Source organism: Chironomus tepperi, unplaced genomic scaffold (assembly GCF_022539635.2).
Source record: "Chironomus tepperi strain 1889 unplaced genomic scaffold, CSIRO-AGI_Ctep_v1 contig_430, whole genome shotgun sequence".
Taxonomy (NCBI): Eukaryota; Metazoa; Arthropoda; class Insecta; order Diptera; family Chironomidae; genus Chironomus; species Chironomus tepperi.
In genome coordinates, this window is record NW_027226552.1 from 186,970 (window position 1) to 205,079 (window position 18,110).

At 32.9% G+C, this 18,110-nt stretch overlaps 1 protein-coding gene across 5 annotated transcripts in view; it reads right to left on the reverse strand.

Moving 5' to 3' along the window:
• The window catches only part of LOC139097742 (E3 ubiquitin-protein ligase RNF19A-like), a 61,233-nt gene that overhangs the window by 20,172 nt on the left and 22,951 nt on the right, over positions 1–18,110 (reverse strand). For 4 of the 5 annotated variants that reach the window (XM_070649692.1, XM_070649694.1, XM_070649695.1 and 1 more), the window contains one exon: positions 5,705–6,293. In XM_070649692.1, coding sequence (XP_070505793.1) covers positions 5,705–5,878 — 174 coding nt within the window. In that variant the 5' untranslated portion in view covers positions 5,879–6,293. Of the gene's footprint in view, positions 1–5,704; positions 6,294–6,591; positions 6,720–18,110 lie in introns of those variants that run through there. The other variant, XM_070649696.1, reaches the window with a different exon arrangement.

Below are 18,110 nucleotides of genomic sequence, written 5' to 3' on the forward strand. Positions count from 1 at the left end.
TTAGAAAATATTGAACATAATTAACGATGTGGGTGAGTGTTTGTGATTGAAGAATTAATTAGGTTGTGATATGATACTGGGGTGGCAATAAGAATAGCTTTTTGGAGGATATGAATGTTTTTTGGGGATCTACTTAACCTTAGCTTCTTAAAGACGTTGAATGACAGAGCTCGAGGTCACAGGGGTGTTTTCAGTTTTGACCAAACCCCTAAAAAAGGAGAAGAGGACCCCCTTCCCCTCTCTCCGTTTATGGCTACACCCTAAAAAGTCAATTCAACTTCATATAAAATTCTCAAAAAATCGACCTCCAGCCTTATTACAAATTTGTTTTGGCACAAGACACGATTTTTAAGCATCTAGCCAGCCTATGTTGCTATGCATTTGATTGTATGTAGGCGCTGTAATTGAAAGCAGAGCATAGGAAATTCTTGATAATTTCAATTAATTATCTAATTCCTTACAGACAAATCTAAATTTGTTGACTAATATTTCCAGTAAATACTTTAACTTTTCAAGCAATTTAACCTCAATTTCCTTCCTAAATACCCTCAGTCACAGCAATTCGAATTAATTTCATTAATTAATCGTAGAAATTGTATCAATACTTTCACAAAAACATTACTTGTACTTGTTATTGGATGATTGATAAATATCAAAAAAGCAACATTCAATCAAACGATTGTAGATTGTTGACTAATTGTGCTTGATATCCGGTAATGAGTGGAAATAATTTCGTGTGAATGTGAGAAAATGAAAATTGTATTGTGAGTTAATTAATCGTCGTCATTGCGGCGATGATAAATGAACAGGAATTGAGTTAATTGAAAACATGAAACCTCTCAAAAGTAAACTAACAAACTGCAAATATTTATAAAAGGAAAATTGTAAACAAAAATACAATAATAATAATTTTCAATGATTTATCGAGGTGACGCAATCGTTTTGTCAGTGCCTCAGTAAGATGTAACAAATGAGCATATAAAATTACTAAATCGCATGTTTCCATTAATCGCATTTGACACTGTTCAATGATATATTCTCAATGAATAGCATGAACATTAAATAATAAAGTTATTATCTAACATGCAAAAATTCTTCGGAAGTTTAAACTGTCATAAGCCATAGGGAAGTCATTGGAAGCGATTTATTATTCATATGCACAAATGTTTGAGGTTATGTTATTGAATTGAGGTTAGGGAAGTCGGAATTATGTAAAATTAGTTTGATTGTTTAAAGGAGCTCCGATGGACGTCTTTAATTTCGAAGCTGATTGTCCTCATGAATGAAAATATCCATGGATTCAAGTTTATTGCCCCAAAAATTATTACATTTAAATGCTTCATCAGTCTTTCTTGGAAAAAAGCTTTTTATGTTCGATTATTTGTTGCTTTTTGTCAACAAATTGATTCTCAGAATTAAGTATGAATTTCTGTTGAATCAATTATACTCCCAGACATACTATGCAGGTTATTATATTGCTTCCCAGAAAATAAAGGATATTTTCGAAAATGATATTATTAGGAAATTTATGGAGACGATAAATTGAGACTTTTTTGACTCTGAATTATCAAATTTCTATTAAGGGGACGTAACAGGTAGCCTGAATAGCAAAAATTGATTAATAATCCGGCTTCACGTTGGAGTGACTTTGAATTGGTGCCGCATTTGATTTAAATTAGGCTCCATGCTAGAGTTTCCAAACTTGATGTCGGATTTGGTTAAGGAGGGATGAGAGAGGGTGCTCTCACACGTTAAGCAACAAGTGAACAGCCCCAAACGTACTCCAATTTTTTTTATTCTTAAATATCATCAGACAGGATTTATCTCTACAAAAAAAGCAAAATTCAATGAAAAATCCGATACTTGTTTTGACTTATATTTATGGACAATTCTAAGAAGGACATTGAAAATGAAGGTCAAATTTCACAGCAGTTGAATAAAAAGTCACATGAAAAAAGGTCTGGAAAAATGTAGCAGAATGAAATGAAAACAGTTCTTAGTAAAAATAATCAGAAAATATTGACGTTGCAAAAAATTTGTCTTAAATAAATAATTTTTCCATTCAATTTCAGTTGAAATTGAGTTTGATATTTTTGGTATTTCTTGAGGTATTTAAGGTTGTATTTTTAAGGAAATTTAAAGGGGAATTTAAAACATTTTTTGTAGATTGATTTAAAAGGGAATTTCTGAGATTTAAATAGTAAACTTTTAGACTAATTTAGGTTGCAGTCACATAAATCGAATCTGGAACAAAATTAGAGACATCACGTCCTTATGTCAGATTATTGCCGATTAATCGACATGTGCTAATTAAGATTGAAATACAATTTTCATGGAAATGTCACTTATATCCTGAAGCTATTATTCTAAAAAGTAGTTTTAATATTATTTCTATATCATCGACAGCAACATCCATTAAATCTAACAAAGTTGCAAAAATATATTAAATATTGATGCTGAATGCTAAATATAGTTATAAACCAACATGCATCTATCTCATCTTATATCAAACGTCATAAACAGAAGCATCAAGTAAACAAACTTCAACTGCACTCCCACACTTGTTGACCTTTTATATGTACGCGAATTGCAATAAATTCCCATAATTCCTATTTTATAAATACAGTAAAACTAATTAATTATAGTCAGATATTATTTACTAGAACTTTATATGCTAATTTAACTGAGTTGTTTACATTATTCATACATTACATGTAATGTGCTGAATGTAAGATTGCATAATCAAAACGTTTATTTACTATTAATAAGCAAATTGCATGCAAAAAATCTAATTTTGTTTATTTTTTCATGGTTCCCAGAATCACATAGCTTTGCATGCCTTGTCTTTTCAAAATTCTCATGACAACCTTAAGCCTTTCAGAAATTTTTTGACACATGGCATCAAAAAATAGAAATTTTTTCCAGCCTTTGTATTTTGGAAGCTCGTGTAAGTATCATAATGAGGCAATTATGCGAATCATTTCATTAATTAATTCCACCTAAATTGTGTTTCACAACAGTCTGATGCCTTTGAAGTGTTAATTATGTCAAAAATCTGATTAAAAACTTGAAACTTTGTAATGTTTTTCTAAGAACTTTTCTAAATGAGTGAGATATTATATACATTGTATGTCGCAGGTACGTAGACAAAAATTCTTAGATTTTTTAACTATTTTCAGATTTTTGACTTTGAGTCTGGAAGGCACACAGGGTATAAGTGATTGAAAATTTGGCAACAGGACAACGTGACAATTGATTTAGACCAGATTTGATGAAATTCGGTCTCAGACCTGATTTCAGGCGGCCTGGTGCCAAGTTTATGGCAATTTCTGATGCGTGTGATTTCCAGGAAGGCATATTAAGGATCAAAGAAGGACAGATCGATTAATTGATGAAAAATGCCAACATGAGTCTGAATTGGTTCCGGATTCGATTTAAATCTGGACTGAGTATTCCTCAATTCCTTTAATTCTTGAAATCACAAGCCATTCCACCTCCTCTTTAAGTAAACCTCAATAATAATGCTTACCGTATCATAAACCCCATCAAAATGACGCTCGCAAAATTCAAATTTTTCCTGACATGATTTTGATTATTTTCTGTTTTGAAAACTTTTTTCCCACTCAGCAGCTCTAAAGTGTCGAGATTTCTCATACTTGGAAATCTAATTTTATTTTCTCCAAAAACATTCTTGAATGTGACATCGAAAGCAAAAATTTTTTGATGTTATTATGAAATTTATTATTGGCAGAAGTATCATTGAGGAACACAGAAAATTATCTCATAAGTAGCAATTATGTGACAAGTGAGCATATAATTGAATTCGGAAGAAAATAACAACTTGTTGACAAATTTTCCTTTATTGAGCTTATTTTTTTGAGGCATGAGAGGCGCTTTTATTGAATTTTATGGAAATTTTTGAGTATTTATGTAGAAATTTGATTCGATTTGACATTTTGTGTCAAAGCTACAGTATATATTATGGGAATTCTGACAGTTTTTACTGAATACACTGTGATCCTTAGCAGACAGTGAGTTCAGTCACTTAAATGAGCGTGTCCATAAGGATATACATTCAAAATAACTGAGGATATTCAATTTTGTGACCATACTCCGTGTCTCTTCGCTAATTCAACTTTTGTTGCCACAAACACGTCTCATTCTACATTCTCAATCACATCTCAATCCGGATATCTGATTTCATTAATGCTGATTGTTTAATTATTCATCACACAAAAGAGTTTTTTATGACAATATTTACACTTATTATATATATTTTAACATTTATAACTTATGCCATTTCCTTGTCTGGCTTTTGTTTCAATGTTCTCAAGATGAATTTCCAGAACTGTTGACTAACTAAATGGAAATGATGTGATTTTTTTTTTTTTGCACATATAATATTGTATTTACTTTTAAAGACAAAGAGTAATGTGCTGAATTAGTTGAGTTAATAATGTTCTTAAATAAATTGTGGAGGATTTGTTTGGAATGTCTAAGAATAGCTTTAGAGGTCAAATGTTGGGCATAAGCCACCGAGGTCGATGCCGGCATGCCATAGAAATCGCTTATGTCACAGAAGTTGCTTCAAGAAGGAGTTACAAGCTATGGATTAACTCTAAACGCGACAATGATCCTATTTGATGATTTAAGTCGTTACAAGGACCACCCGGATACTGAAACCTCTGCTTCCCCACTCAGAATGACCTCAGAAAGATTAAAATGTTACAAATGATAAAATTCTTAATTGCCCTTGAAAATCCTCATTTAAATAACGAAAATACTTCATTCACAAAAATTAATGTAGCATTACAATACAATCCACATACACTTAACAATGTACAAATGATATAGCTCGTAAATTATAAAAAGAAAACAAGAAAAAGCGCAAAAAAAAATTTCCTCTTTACTGTTCATGAAGGACACAACACAGCTGATTGATTTATGAAACAACAGAACCATTACATTAGCATATATTTTCATTCATTATTTCTATAACGCGAGTTATTGTTGTTATAATGGTTAGTGCGGATGTAAAATGAAAAGCAATTGTGGTGTATGGATTTATGTAGATTGGATGAAAGTTTAAAGGATATTGTGGGTTGTTTGAGGGAAGAGTGCAGTTTTTAGAACAACTTTTGTGGAAGTTTAAAGGATGTGACGTTCAATAAGCAAATTTAGTTGCACTTGAGTATAGGAATATGTAAATTACATCGTGAATTCAAAATTTGCATTTCTGTCACTTAAAATGATGCTCAAAACTTAAATTTAGGGTTCGGTCAAGAACAGCAAGCCTGAAAATACTGTGCTTTCTCTGGCTGCACCTTATTGTTCGCCTAAAGTTGCAGGATTGCGTTCTTTGCCATCAGTCCTGCAATTTTGTACAAATCCAACTTAAATCGAAGTCTACACCGACCTACTTAATACTTTAACACTCGGATGGATCAGCGATTTAAATTATAAATAAAACAATTCATAATTCCACTAGAACTTCTCTTGACACGTAGAAAAATCAGATTTAAAATGATAAAATATTCAAAACTAATGCAACTGAATAATTCATCAAAAAACTTTACAGTCATTATGCGATAGTCTTTAAATATTGCAAATCCTTAACCATGGGAAATGCTGCACTACGTCCAATAGCTTACCATCGCATGTCCGAATAATCAATAATATGGTAATAACTTCATGAAAAACTTACCTTGTTGGAGGACGTTGATGAACTTGACTTTTCTGCCTTATTCGTACTACTTGCGGCTTTCTCAATATCACAGCGATTTCCAAGCGTTGGACTACCTCGAGCTGCACGAGCTTGAAGCAAAAATCGTCGCAGCGAGAAGTCAGGAAATGTAAATGATGACCTATTCCTACGCATTGTTGAGTCTGTTTATTATTTTTGTTGTATTTTTTGTAAATCTTTTGGTTCACTAACTTAAGTTTAAAAATTGTTTTAATATTTTTTTTGTCACTAACGTTTCAGTTCTTTTAAAATGTCATGATTCTTTGTTGGACACCGGAAAAATGTTTCATTATTTAACTTACATGACTGTATTCTAGGTCTTATGCACAATTTGAATAAAAATTCTAAAAGCACAGCACAATTTGCGATATTTAATTTCGATGAGGAAGCAATTCTTTTCTGCCTTTTTTTTTTGATAAGTTTTTTATGTCTTCTTGCAAATATTTATTGTTTGGCACAACGTCAAACAGCCAGTTTGTCTGTATAATTATGCTTGTTATGCCTCAAGGTTGATGTTTTCTGTTTCGTTGATGTTAATGTTGATGGTTCACTGAAAGAACAGACAAGAGAAGATGAGAATTAGAAATTAATATTTAATGACTAGAACACAGTTATGAATTTTTAAATTGAGGCATGGTTGAGCTGCTTGTATTTCAAATTGTATCAAATTCTAGTAGATCTAGACTAAATCTCTTAAATGTTGTTTAACGTCCAATAACCTCAAATTATGAAAAAATTAAAATATATCCTCAAGGTCTTCTAAGAATTTACTTGCAATTCAATTCCTGAAATTTACATTCTATTCAAAATTCCATCGTAAAATTGAGCATTGCAGACATAAAACTTACTGAATCTATTTAGATTGTGTCTGCTTGTTTAATATCGCTTGACTTGCACATGCCACACATGGAACACGGTATAAATATAAATATAAGCAAATTATGCTTGTTCGACTGTTTTTCAGAAACTTTCTTGTTTTTAAGCATTTGGTGGAACTTTAAGAAACTATTTGATTTTTGAGAAACTTTAACTGATCACAAAGACTGACTTATGTCTATCCCTAGGGGCACAATGCAGAAAATCACATTTGTCGTTGTAAAAATGAATGGAATTCAGCAATCAAGGTTAATAAGACGACATAGCAGTGCCCTAACAAACAAAACAGAGTCTTCTTCAATTTTGTCACTCGGGAATGAGTCACACATCCATTAAACAAATTCCCAGCCATTCATAACCCAATGACTTTATAACACAAATTTATTTACACTTTATATGACCACAACAATGAAAATATTTACGCCTGCCTTCTTTTATTATTTCAGTATTTTTAAGTATTTAAGGGGTCAAGTAATTACCTATCATTAATGTATTTTTAGCAACTAAAAGAACATTCCGGAATTTTTAAAAGCTTAATAACAAAATAATAATATCTTTATGAATGATAATCAAATGTTTACTGTGATTTGGCTTCTTTGTTGATTTAAAAACTTGTTGTTTTTTGGGTTTTGGAAATTCCTTGCATCTTGTCTTACGGTAAATTATGGACATCATATTTGGACAACATGACGTAAGAACCGTCTGCAGGTTGTATTAAATAAGAACATTTAGGATCGCAGAAACTCTTCAGGCAACAGCTTGCTCTTACAATTTAAGAACACTTTAATTAGTTTCTCGACAACCTTTTAGTGCCTTTTAATTGAAAATTTAAACTTTTCGTGATCATAAGACGTTTAGTTCCAAAATAGAAATCTAAAGTTCTTGTGGGTGTTATTATGAAAAGTTTATAGACACTTAGACTATGTTTGCACAGTACAAAAACCTATTGATATTTAATTCATAATTTTAATGATTCCCGCACAAAACATCCTTTTCAAATATCTTACCTATATTATAAAGCACAATCTTGGGCTCGTGTTCCTTATAAAAAGTTTATTTACAAAACGTGGGAAAAAAAGAATTTCTTATTCTTCAATCTAAATATCACTAATCTCCACTGAAGGCTTGCCTAGCAAAGATTAAATTCTATTAAAAGCTTTTAGTCTTGGAAATTAATTTAGCATAACTTGTTATCGTAACTAGAAGTAAATTTATTAATAAATGTATGTCTTTAATCTGCAGCAACTATTTAAGTGAGGACAGCAAGTAAGATATTATCATAAATGGGCTTTTGATTGCTAAAGCTTGACTTTGACTAGCCCGGAACGCACAAGGTGGAGAAATGACCGAAAATCCAATCCTAGTTCGAATTGACTTTGATGTATTATTGGACTTTATCGAATCTTGCCTAGAGTTGGTGTCACGCTTTCTTGGTACCTGATTTTCAGTCATTACCACACCCTGAGCTTTCCGTGTCCTCCCTGGTTACCAACCACTGGATATAATTGAATATCAAATTTTCCACATCCCACTCGGAAAAACTCATTTTCTTCCACACAATTTCACTTTAATTAACATATATAGTCATTTAATCTCATTCTAGAGAAACCACACATACACATGATAACGGCAGCTACAAAGTCATAAAAAGCAATAAACCGCAGCAATAAAAGTTGACTTTTGTTCCTTATCACTCAACAAACTTCCTCACAAAAAAATATTTCCACAGAATCATCCCAACGTCAATAAAAGGAAACCGCAATAATCCAAAAAAAAAAAATGTTTTCGGTAGCTGATTATGCTTTTGAGATAATTTAGCAAGCTGGCACCAAAAGTTAGTGACACTAACAAGTGACAGAACCATTCAACCTGCTTTAAGCTAGCATGACTTTAGCCCTAGACCGGAGTCAATGTAATCCAGCCACAGAGTAGAATCAAGTCAACCAGGAGCTGAATTTTCAGCCATTTCTATGTCGACTGCTTCCCAAGTCTTTCCAATCTTCATCATTACTCATAAATTCTCGACATCATTTACAAACAAGCCACTCAAAATAAATCGCAACTTAATTCCCATGGAAGTTAATCGCTCGTGACACTAAAAATTTACTTAAACGTCAGAAATAACTTCAAGTATCTTCAAGATTGAAACAATTTTTTTGACCTTCCTTAAATTTAATTTCTGATCCTTCTTCAAGCATTCTTTAAGGACGTACAGAAGCATTTGTTTCTACTTGGAAGGACTGAGTCAAAATCTTATGAGAATTCAATTTGTCAGCATGAGATTTTGAATATTTAAATTTATGTAGTTTGAATGGTCTGCATTCATATCAAATCATGTAAATTAAATAAATAATCAGCATGTTGAGCTTTTGTTCTTGAAAGTTTAATGAAGTTTTCTGTTTAAATTTTGAGAGAGATGAAGGCTTTAAACCGATTTACGAAAGGATCTTCCTAGAAGTAACAGAAAAGGATGTCCACGAGCCTTTGTAGGCATGATTTGAATGTTTAGGAGATCCGAGCAGTACATGACAGTCGCTGGGCCATCGCTAGATCATTAAAGTGACTTGATGGCACTTTGGCAGCTGTCTAAGCATATTTTATGGCCAAAAATGAAATTTTCCCAAACAGTACAGGAATCAAGTGACCGGAAACCAGACCGGACACTTTATGGCAACACTAAAGCATAAAATATCCAAAAAGCTCTCAAATTCAACCTTCAACTTTTCCCAACATTCTCTCTTTGATCTATTAAACCTAGCATCAAGTATACTTTGGTATAATCACATCATCCTCGTGTCATCGTCACTGATTGTTTGTAAACAAGTCTTCTTCTTCCACTCTACTCAATCTGCCTTGTGATTATGGTGATGTCACTCCTGCCAGTCTCATTTCACAGACGATGACATTTTTTCCATGCGATGTTATTGTTTTAATTATTCTTTGATTACTTATTATGGCTGTATGCTTCGTGTTTACATACTTAATTGATGAATCTTTAATGGCTTTAATTTGAATTTTTAATTAAATTTAATTATTTGTAGAAAGGGAAAGAAAGCTGAATTAATCATTCACGCTTGTTTGACTTTAACTTAGCTTGTGATTAATTTTTTTTTTCATTGTTGAATATTGATTTTGTATTGTCAGCACTTAGTAAACAATTTATATTTTTTAATGGAAGCTTCTTAAAACCATGACCTAGGTTCGTGTAAACAGAGCTTTGAACTTTACTTGAATGGGAAAATTTGAGTTTTTTAATGATTATTGCTCTTAGGAAGAGCAAAAGTTGGCTAATTGATCCAAAATCCGGCACTAGACAGACCTCATGCAGGGATCGTTGGGTATTTAAGCTAAATTAACCACCGGATCTGTGTTCATCTCTCAGAAGCCAAACTGCGCAAGAATGACCGAAAATCCAGCTTCAAGCCGACTTAACTCTGACTTGAGGCCGAATTTCATCGAAACTTGCCCAGTATCAGAGTCATGCTAGCCCTACCGGCCATATTTTCAGCCATTCATACGCCGTCTGCTTTCCGAGTCGGTACTATAATTCCTTCCCTCAATTTATCTTCTATCCATTTATCACATCCACTTAAAAATGTACAAAAATGTAATCAACAGTAAGCGAGACTCTCACAAACTATCTATGACGCACATTCATTATCAGCTGATTTATATTTTTCGTTTCTTTAATGCGCACTTCTTACACAGAAAAAAATGCCAAATAGAAAATCATTTAGACAGTAAAACATTTACAGCAGGAAGTAAATTCCTTGGCGTGTGCAATTTGATAAGGTAATAGCAGTACTGCAAAATTGTTATATTTCGGATATTACAGGAAATTATGCAATCGATGGTTATCGACTTGGAAGGCTTTTTAAAATGAACAAGATGGAAATTTCCGGGTTAATTTGAGTCTTTTAGTGACATATGGTAAAGCTTTCTGATCTAGAAAGCAATAAGGTAATTGATATGGGTCCTAAATTGTGTGTCAATTTGGTCGTGTCTCGAAAGATATTGGAAACTTCCAACATGAGACTTTTCGGTAAGATTTTTGTAGATGAGGTAGTTGATAACGTGATAAAATGATAAGGGTACAATTAAGATGTCTCGGTTGACTCTTTATGTGCTTTTTTGACTTTTGAGTCATTGTACTTTGTAGATGGGGGCATTTACAAGTGATGTCTATCAGACTAGAATTTTAGGATGCCTTGGAATGACCTCAAATCATTCAAACTTCTGGTCCAGATTCTGAGAAATCACTTAGCTAATCCACTCAGGTAGCATGTCAATAAATTCAACAAAAAATAGGAAAATATCAAGTCACTAATCAATCCTTCGACTAATTGGCATATTCGCAAGTCAGCCTCACCGCATTAACGGCTAAAATTGAAATTGTCTTTTAAAAAAAATTGTTAATGAGTCAACCTTGCAAACCGGACAGAATCTGTATCATCACGATGACAGAAGATGATTTTTTTTTCCTATAAGACGTGCTAATTCCCATCTTCGAACGTTCAAGATTCTTGCTTTATTTTCCTCTACAGAATTCAATGCGGAATTTTGTATATCAAAATATAAAAAAAAATTATTTGCATATTTTATGAGCGAATTGATATTCCTTATTAGTATTGGAGTATAAATAGATGTTGATGTGAAAAAATTGGCAACATCGCATTATCGAAATGGGGTATAGATTTACGATATGCACATAAATTATCATTCGATTATTGGCGTAGATAGTTCAAAATAAATGAATGGAACTTGATAGTGTGGTGTGTTGTGGTTTGGAGATTAGGAAGTCACTGAGGTACTGCTATGATGCCGTATCAAGGGCGGAACATTAAAATGATGTAGAGATGCTCTTAAAGTAACATTTTGATGACTCAAATGGAACTAGCTGTTATCTAGTTTAGGTAGAGTCAAGAACATTGAACATTGGACCTTCGTTCATACTTTAGAACTCTTCGTACACCTCATGACACCTTGGAACATTGCTTGATACTTTAGAGCTCTAAATGATACTATAAAACATTTAAAGGCACCCCACGACACTCATAGATGCTTAGAATCCTGAAGATACCTCAAAATTCCTAAATCTCGAACATAATCTCACAACAACTACCCTACATGTCCGATAAACAGTCAATCTTCATGACATATTCATTCATTGTCTCAATCACATGCTCCATCGCTCACATTCCTCATCATATTATTCAAAATAGTCTGAAATATTCACTCAAATTAAATTATCACTCCTCATTCACAATATGTGATTTATTTTTTTTTGAAGGAATCTGAATTAATCATCATCAACAAATGTGTCAGTTCAGTGAGTGACTACAATACTTTATAGTCTTTTATTTATTTCGCATTCATCTTACTGTTCACGATCGTAAAGGAACTTTTTATTCTCTCGCTCACTTTTGTAGACATTCGTAAATTACCATTCAATTAATTCTCTCTTGAAAAACTTTTTCTTGTTGCTGCTATTTTTATACTTTATTAATCTACATTGTTATAAATTGCTAATTTTTTTGACGCGGTTTTACGTAAATGGTACGCAAATTGTCTGCTGTTGGGGAGTCTTGTGCTGTATTTTGGAGGAGTTATGTTGTCTATTGTTTGATGATGATATAAGAGCTTTAGTTATTTTGGAGTGTGGGCTGATATTGTGCGAGTGTGCACCTGATGGGGGTTTAAATATGAATTTTGTGGAATATGTGATTTATGAGTTGTGCTGAATTGAAGATTGTAGGTATTTAACAAGCAATTTAGGGTGTCTTGTGTGCCTTAGCAGCACAATATGTTGCCGGGTTAATAGCAAATCGTGTAGGTGCCCAGACATACACAACCAATTTCTACAGAACTTCATGAAAATGCGCTCTATTTCCCTCGAATCCCACATCTCAAAACCCATAAATCCTTCTTTTTACACGATTTCTCTTTCGAAGCACATAAGTACACATATTAATAGGTAATTTACAGCCAGTTGATTTAAAAAGGCAAAGAAGAAGAACATGGTTGATGATTGTGGGAAACAATGAGGAACAGAATCAGACAAAAGTACTGGGAAATGTTAAACTTAATAATAGAATCTTTAAATTGTATGTAACTGCTTGTTGTTGCCAATTCTTTTGTTTTTATAGAACACGATACAAAATAAATCAAGTTAAATCCAGAAGATTTATAATCATACAGTGGGAATGAATTTTGATTTGTTCTGTACATGAAGCTGCTGATTGATTTCCTGGAAGAATTAATGAAATATGAATTTTGGGATTGTGTGGGATTTTCTGCGAAACTTTGAATTGCTGTTTATGATGTTGAAATTTTATCTGAGCTGAAAAATGGGAATTGGGTTAGTTTCAAGTGGATTGAGCTCTAGAGGCGATGAAAGTGGCAGTTAGTGAACTAGATTGTTGAAGATTTTGTGGCGAATTGATTTAGGGGTCATAACTTAAGTTTGAGATATTTCTCACTTTTGACATTGAATCTTATAATCAAATTCTGCAAGTCATCTTCCCCAGAACCCCTAGAATGCCAAAAAGTCAATCCATAACTCAATTACCAAATCCACACAAATGAGAATCGATTTATTATATTTTCATTCAAAAATAACTCTCGTATTTCTAATAAATTAACTTGATATTCTCTTACATAATATCATTGTACATAAACAGTAAAAGTCTATAGAAATCCATGACTAATGTTGTTTACTTCCGATTTCTGTAGAACAATTTACTTTTTCTTTCCATTTTCTTGATTAGCAAAAATATTCATGAAATATTACAGAAAATCATTTATTTTTTTTATATTTTCATTTCTTCTTATTGATTTGAAATTTTACGTCAAGAGAAATTTAAATTGAAATTGCTTCCTTCTCTTTTTACATTTTTCAAGTCTGTTGTAATGAAATTTGTCAGAATTTATTTGAGATTTTTTAAAATTTTAATTAAAATGGATAGAGTTATTGAGATTGAAGATGTCATATTACAGTTTTGTAAAATTCATAAATTTATAACGTGATGTAGCTAAGGGCTTGATCACCAACATCCCTCCCACTACCGCCGTCCTCCCTTGACCTAGGTCAGAAGCCGTACAGTCCACTGAGATTTCGTTTACTTATTATGGAACGCTTTTAAGCAGAAATGGGAGGGGGATAAGTTGAGATCAGTTCGGAGGATGTAGGGGGCATTACGTCCCCCTTATGTAAACAGTCCCCTACCCACCCATTCAAAAACTACACAAAATGCTCGCGTCATCCATTAAGCATCATAACCATAATTTTTAATAATCTCCTGTAATTTTCAAAGACATAAAAATTATTTTTACACAAAAATTTACAGTTATAGCAAAACGAAGCAGAAAACATCCATATTTAATAATTTAATTGCCATCATGAAAGTATAAATCATGTGAATGTTATTTTTATAAATCGCAAATCGAAAGATATTTCCAATTTTTTTCACATTAATTATTGTCACATCGAATTGTGACTTATTTATAGAATTGATTTATAAAATTAGATGGAAGGTTGGCTGAGTTTTTTGTTGTCACCATGAGATCAATTGATAGATCAAATATATTTTATTGATTAAGTAAACTGAATGTTTTACATCATGTGATGCGTGCTGTGGTTGTTTATGATGTATTATGGAATGATTGTTGGATGGGGAGATGATGAATATTGGGAGAAATTAAGCTGAAGATTCTACAATATGCTGTATTATCTCCTAAAATTTCAGCTCGATTGGGATGATTCTCCTTCAACAATTTACACAGAAATTCTAATTCTTTCAGACTTCTGACTATTCAGCCCAACTAACCTAATCCACCTCTGAACTCTCCAAACAATCCCACGTGTACAGTCTCAAAAACCTCCAAATGTGCCAAAATGACAAAACAAAATCCCAAAAATATTCTCACAAAACGAGCCTAAATGCCCCAAAAATCCAACCACATCCAAATCAGTTTAGTCTCGAGGAGAAGAAAGTAAACAACAAAAATATATTCAAAAAAATTCTAATCATGAAAATGTCATCAGTGTCACGAAAGATCAACAAGAAGCAGCCGTTAACGTCAAGTAAACTGTGACATTAATATTTAAAGATGAGTAATGACTCTTATCAGCAGCACACATAACAAAAAATTGACCCAATTTTTCATTTTTCTCTCAACTTCTACTTTATTTATATTTTTTTTAAGTGATGTATGTCATTACTATGTATGAAAATTATTGATGATGTTGGTGATAAGAATATAGGAAGTGTAATCATGTTTCATTCACCTAATGAAATTATTGAATGCTCACAGACAGCGACTCGACGATGAGTTAACACGTTTTATTATTATGAGTGCTGTAAACTGTAAATTAAATGTCTTGATGCGATGATGAGCGGAATTTTTTTATTGTTTAAACAATGGGAGACAGGGTTGGTTGTGGTGTTGGATGGATATGACATGATGAGGTATTCTGAGGGTGGGTATGTCGAGTATTCAGTCTTAGGAACACCAGAATCTGGGGAATTCTCTGATTACGAAGCTGACCAAATGTCAAATGCTATTCCTTCTCGTGGTATTCCCTGATATCGCTAAATACGCCGCTGTCGACCGAGCTATGTGCTGGGACAACGTCATTAAAGTATAGAGTAAGACCCAATCCATAGCACCTTGTCTGAAGGGTGGCGACTTAACAATCAGACAAGAGATGGGAAGGCTTACAATCTAGTGTCATGCGACAAATAATAGAAGCCATAGATTTCAATTAATCTGTACAGCAAGCTACAGCTTTGATTCAAAAGAATCAGGTGACCCACCATAAAACTACCAGACACCCTACCAAAACCATTCTCACATAACACCTCAAAATCAACCCAGCATCCAAAAATTACAAAGCATCTCCAACCATAATATAATTCACATCACTTTAATCTAGACAGTAATTTACTCATATCGAGTAAAATGAACACACACAGTTTTTTTTTACACTAAAGCAAAATTACATAAGCTCACATATGATGAATAATAATGCGGTAATTTTCGCTATATAAAGTCAATGAATTCTAAAAAACATCGACGGCTCAGAGGACGTGCAGTTTCGCTATAAATAAAATATACGTATGGTGGTTTTGACACAATTTTGAGTACATTAAATAAAAATTGAAAATGTTATCACTATTAAGGTTTTGTTGCCGATTAGATTCGATCATTGAAGATATTAAGTCATTTTATAGACTGTCAGGCTTAATGAGGGTAGTAATTTTGTAATTAATACGGTAGCAGTTGCGGAATTATCGTAATTTGCGGATATTTTTTTGAGGTTTCAGGTGTAATTGAGAGTTAATTAAGTGCTTCCGATTGTGAGAAATGTCCGGATTGAATGTTTTTGAATATTTTGGTTGCTTCACACATAAAAGCATTCCAGAATTTATGTGGAGTGGGTCAGAGTGACAAAAGCGTGGTCAGAACGGATTTTGTGGATGCTCGACCTTCAAACATCACTTTTCCATCCTCTGAATGCGCTCTGTTGTATGGTAATGAAGAATCAGTCCAAATTCTAATAGCTTAACTGTAACTTACAACCTAAGAGCCCCTGAATAGCTCATATATCATACATAGAGCCTTGAACTTCAATAGAAAAAATATTACAAATTTTTAATAGGATTTCCTTCCAAAATAATCAAAATTTTCCAACAAGAACACTCCAACATCTGACATATGCTCATCAAAGCTTTTCATATTTACTGTACAACAATTTTTACTGCCTCAAAACCTCTTTCCTAAGTCTTCTTGAGAAAGAAAAAAAAATTCTCATTTCTCTCCAAACAAACTTTTCTCAAAAGTGCTTAAAAGGAAAAATTTTTACATGCTTTTGAGTTCTTATGAAGTCTTTATAATAATCTTCTTAAGGCTTCATCAAAGCTTTGGCATAAAAGGCAAAAAATAAAAACTCATTTAAATTGCAACCAAATATGAAGTTTAAATGACGATAATCACGAAGCACATTAAAGTAGCTCTTAAAAATGTGGATCGTGAGGTAATTGGGAAGGAGAACAAAGAATCTAGAAATTGGGTTTTAGTGCCAAAATGAGAGGTAGTTATGGAAAATTGAAAATTGAGGGACTAGAGCTGATATTGGAGTGGGAATTCAGGGGTATTGGGATATATTTTAGCTTTTGGTAGTCATAGCGAGCCAGGTTGTATGATTGTAAATTAATTTGAGCGGCACAATGTGGCAAACCACATTTTGAAGGGTACAAAAGTATCAGAACCCCCTACAAGTACTTCTTATTAGAACCATGAGCACTTGGAAGACTAGACAGCCTCTAATCCACAAAGTATTCTCTAAAAATTTCCAAAAACTTTTAAATTCACAATTTAATAAAAAACATTATCTCAGACCATTCACAAAAGCTCCACATGATCTCTCACAAAATCCGCAAAAATCGAACAAAAGCACAAGAAGAAGAATCTTACATAAAAGCTATTTCTTTCAATATTTGCAACCATTACAAAGTGAATAAAAAGAAAAAGTAAACAAAAACAAACCATTTATTACGTTCAGTGTACAAAAGAAACGTGATTTCTTTCAAGCAGTCAATCCAACAGCGTGCAGTTAGAAATAAATGCAACAGTGATTCATTAAATATAATGATAGAAACCAGGTTATACGTGCGGTTTTTATTTCATAAGCCAGTAAACGTCACAATGCACTACAAGGAAAGCTTTTCAATGAATGAAAATGAGAACTTCCATGAAATTCTGAAGCTTTAATAATAAACAATTCTCCGTTGCCATTGAGAATTTTAAGAGTGAAAAGCTTATGCAGCAAAACGTGGGGTATTTAGAACAAGCTACTGTTTGCTATTTTTTTCTCCTTGCTGCTTTATTTTATTTTTTATATTTTTTCTCGCTCACATCTCAAGATCAACTTTCAACATTTATAAATTGGCGGACGACGAGAGTGTGACATTTTGTGTAGATTATTTTCTCTCGCTCGCAATTTTTTTTTTCTACTGCTGCTTGCACTTACACACGTTTAAGACGATAAAGTTTATAAATAGAATATTGTAAGAGATTTTCTTTTGAGTATTGTGATGGGTGGAAGAGATGAGTAGATCGATGTGAAAATTGTACAATGTTGTTGGAATTGGCATGCGATTGTCAGTGATGGAACTGCCTTCAGGGGACGTGTGAGAGATGTCATGAGTCCTTAATTGATCTATACGATAAGTGAATTTAGTAGGAATTTTGAACAGCGCACCATGTTATCTAGGACATCGCTTAGCTGTCCTGACAATGGTGTGACAGTTGATTTTGACCCATTTTTGCGAGTTAACAGTGGATTGTTGCATTTTGCTGCTCGGAAACGAGTAGTTGGAAGCAATTGAACTAAAGCTCGAAGCAGCATGATTATGGCTATCGACATATGCAGTGGAGCCTCAATTAGAGTTCATACTACAGCGGATAAGCTATAAAAAGCTTGATTCAT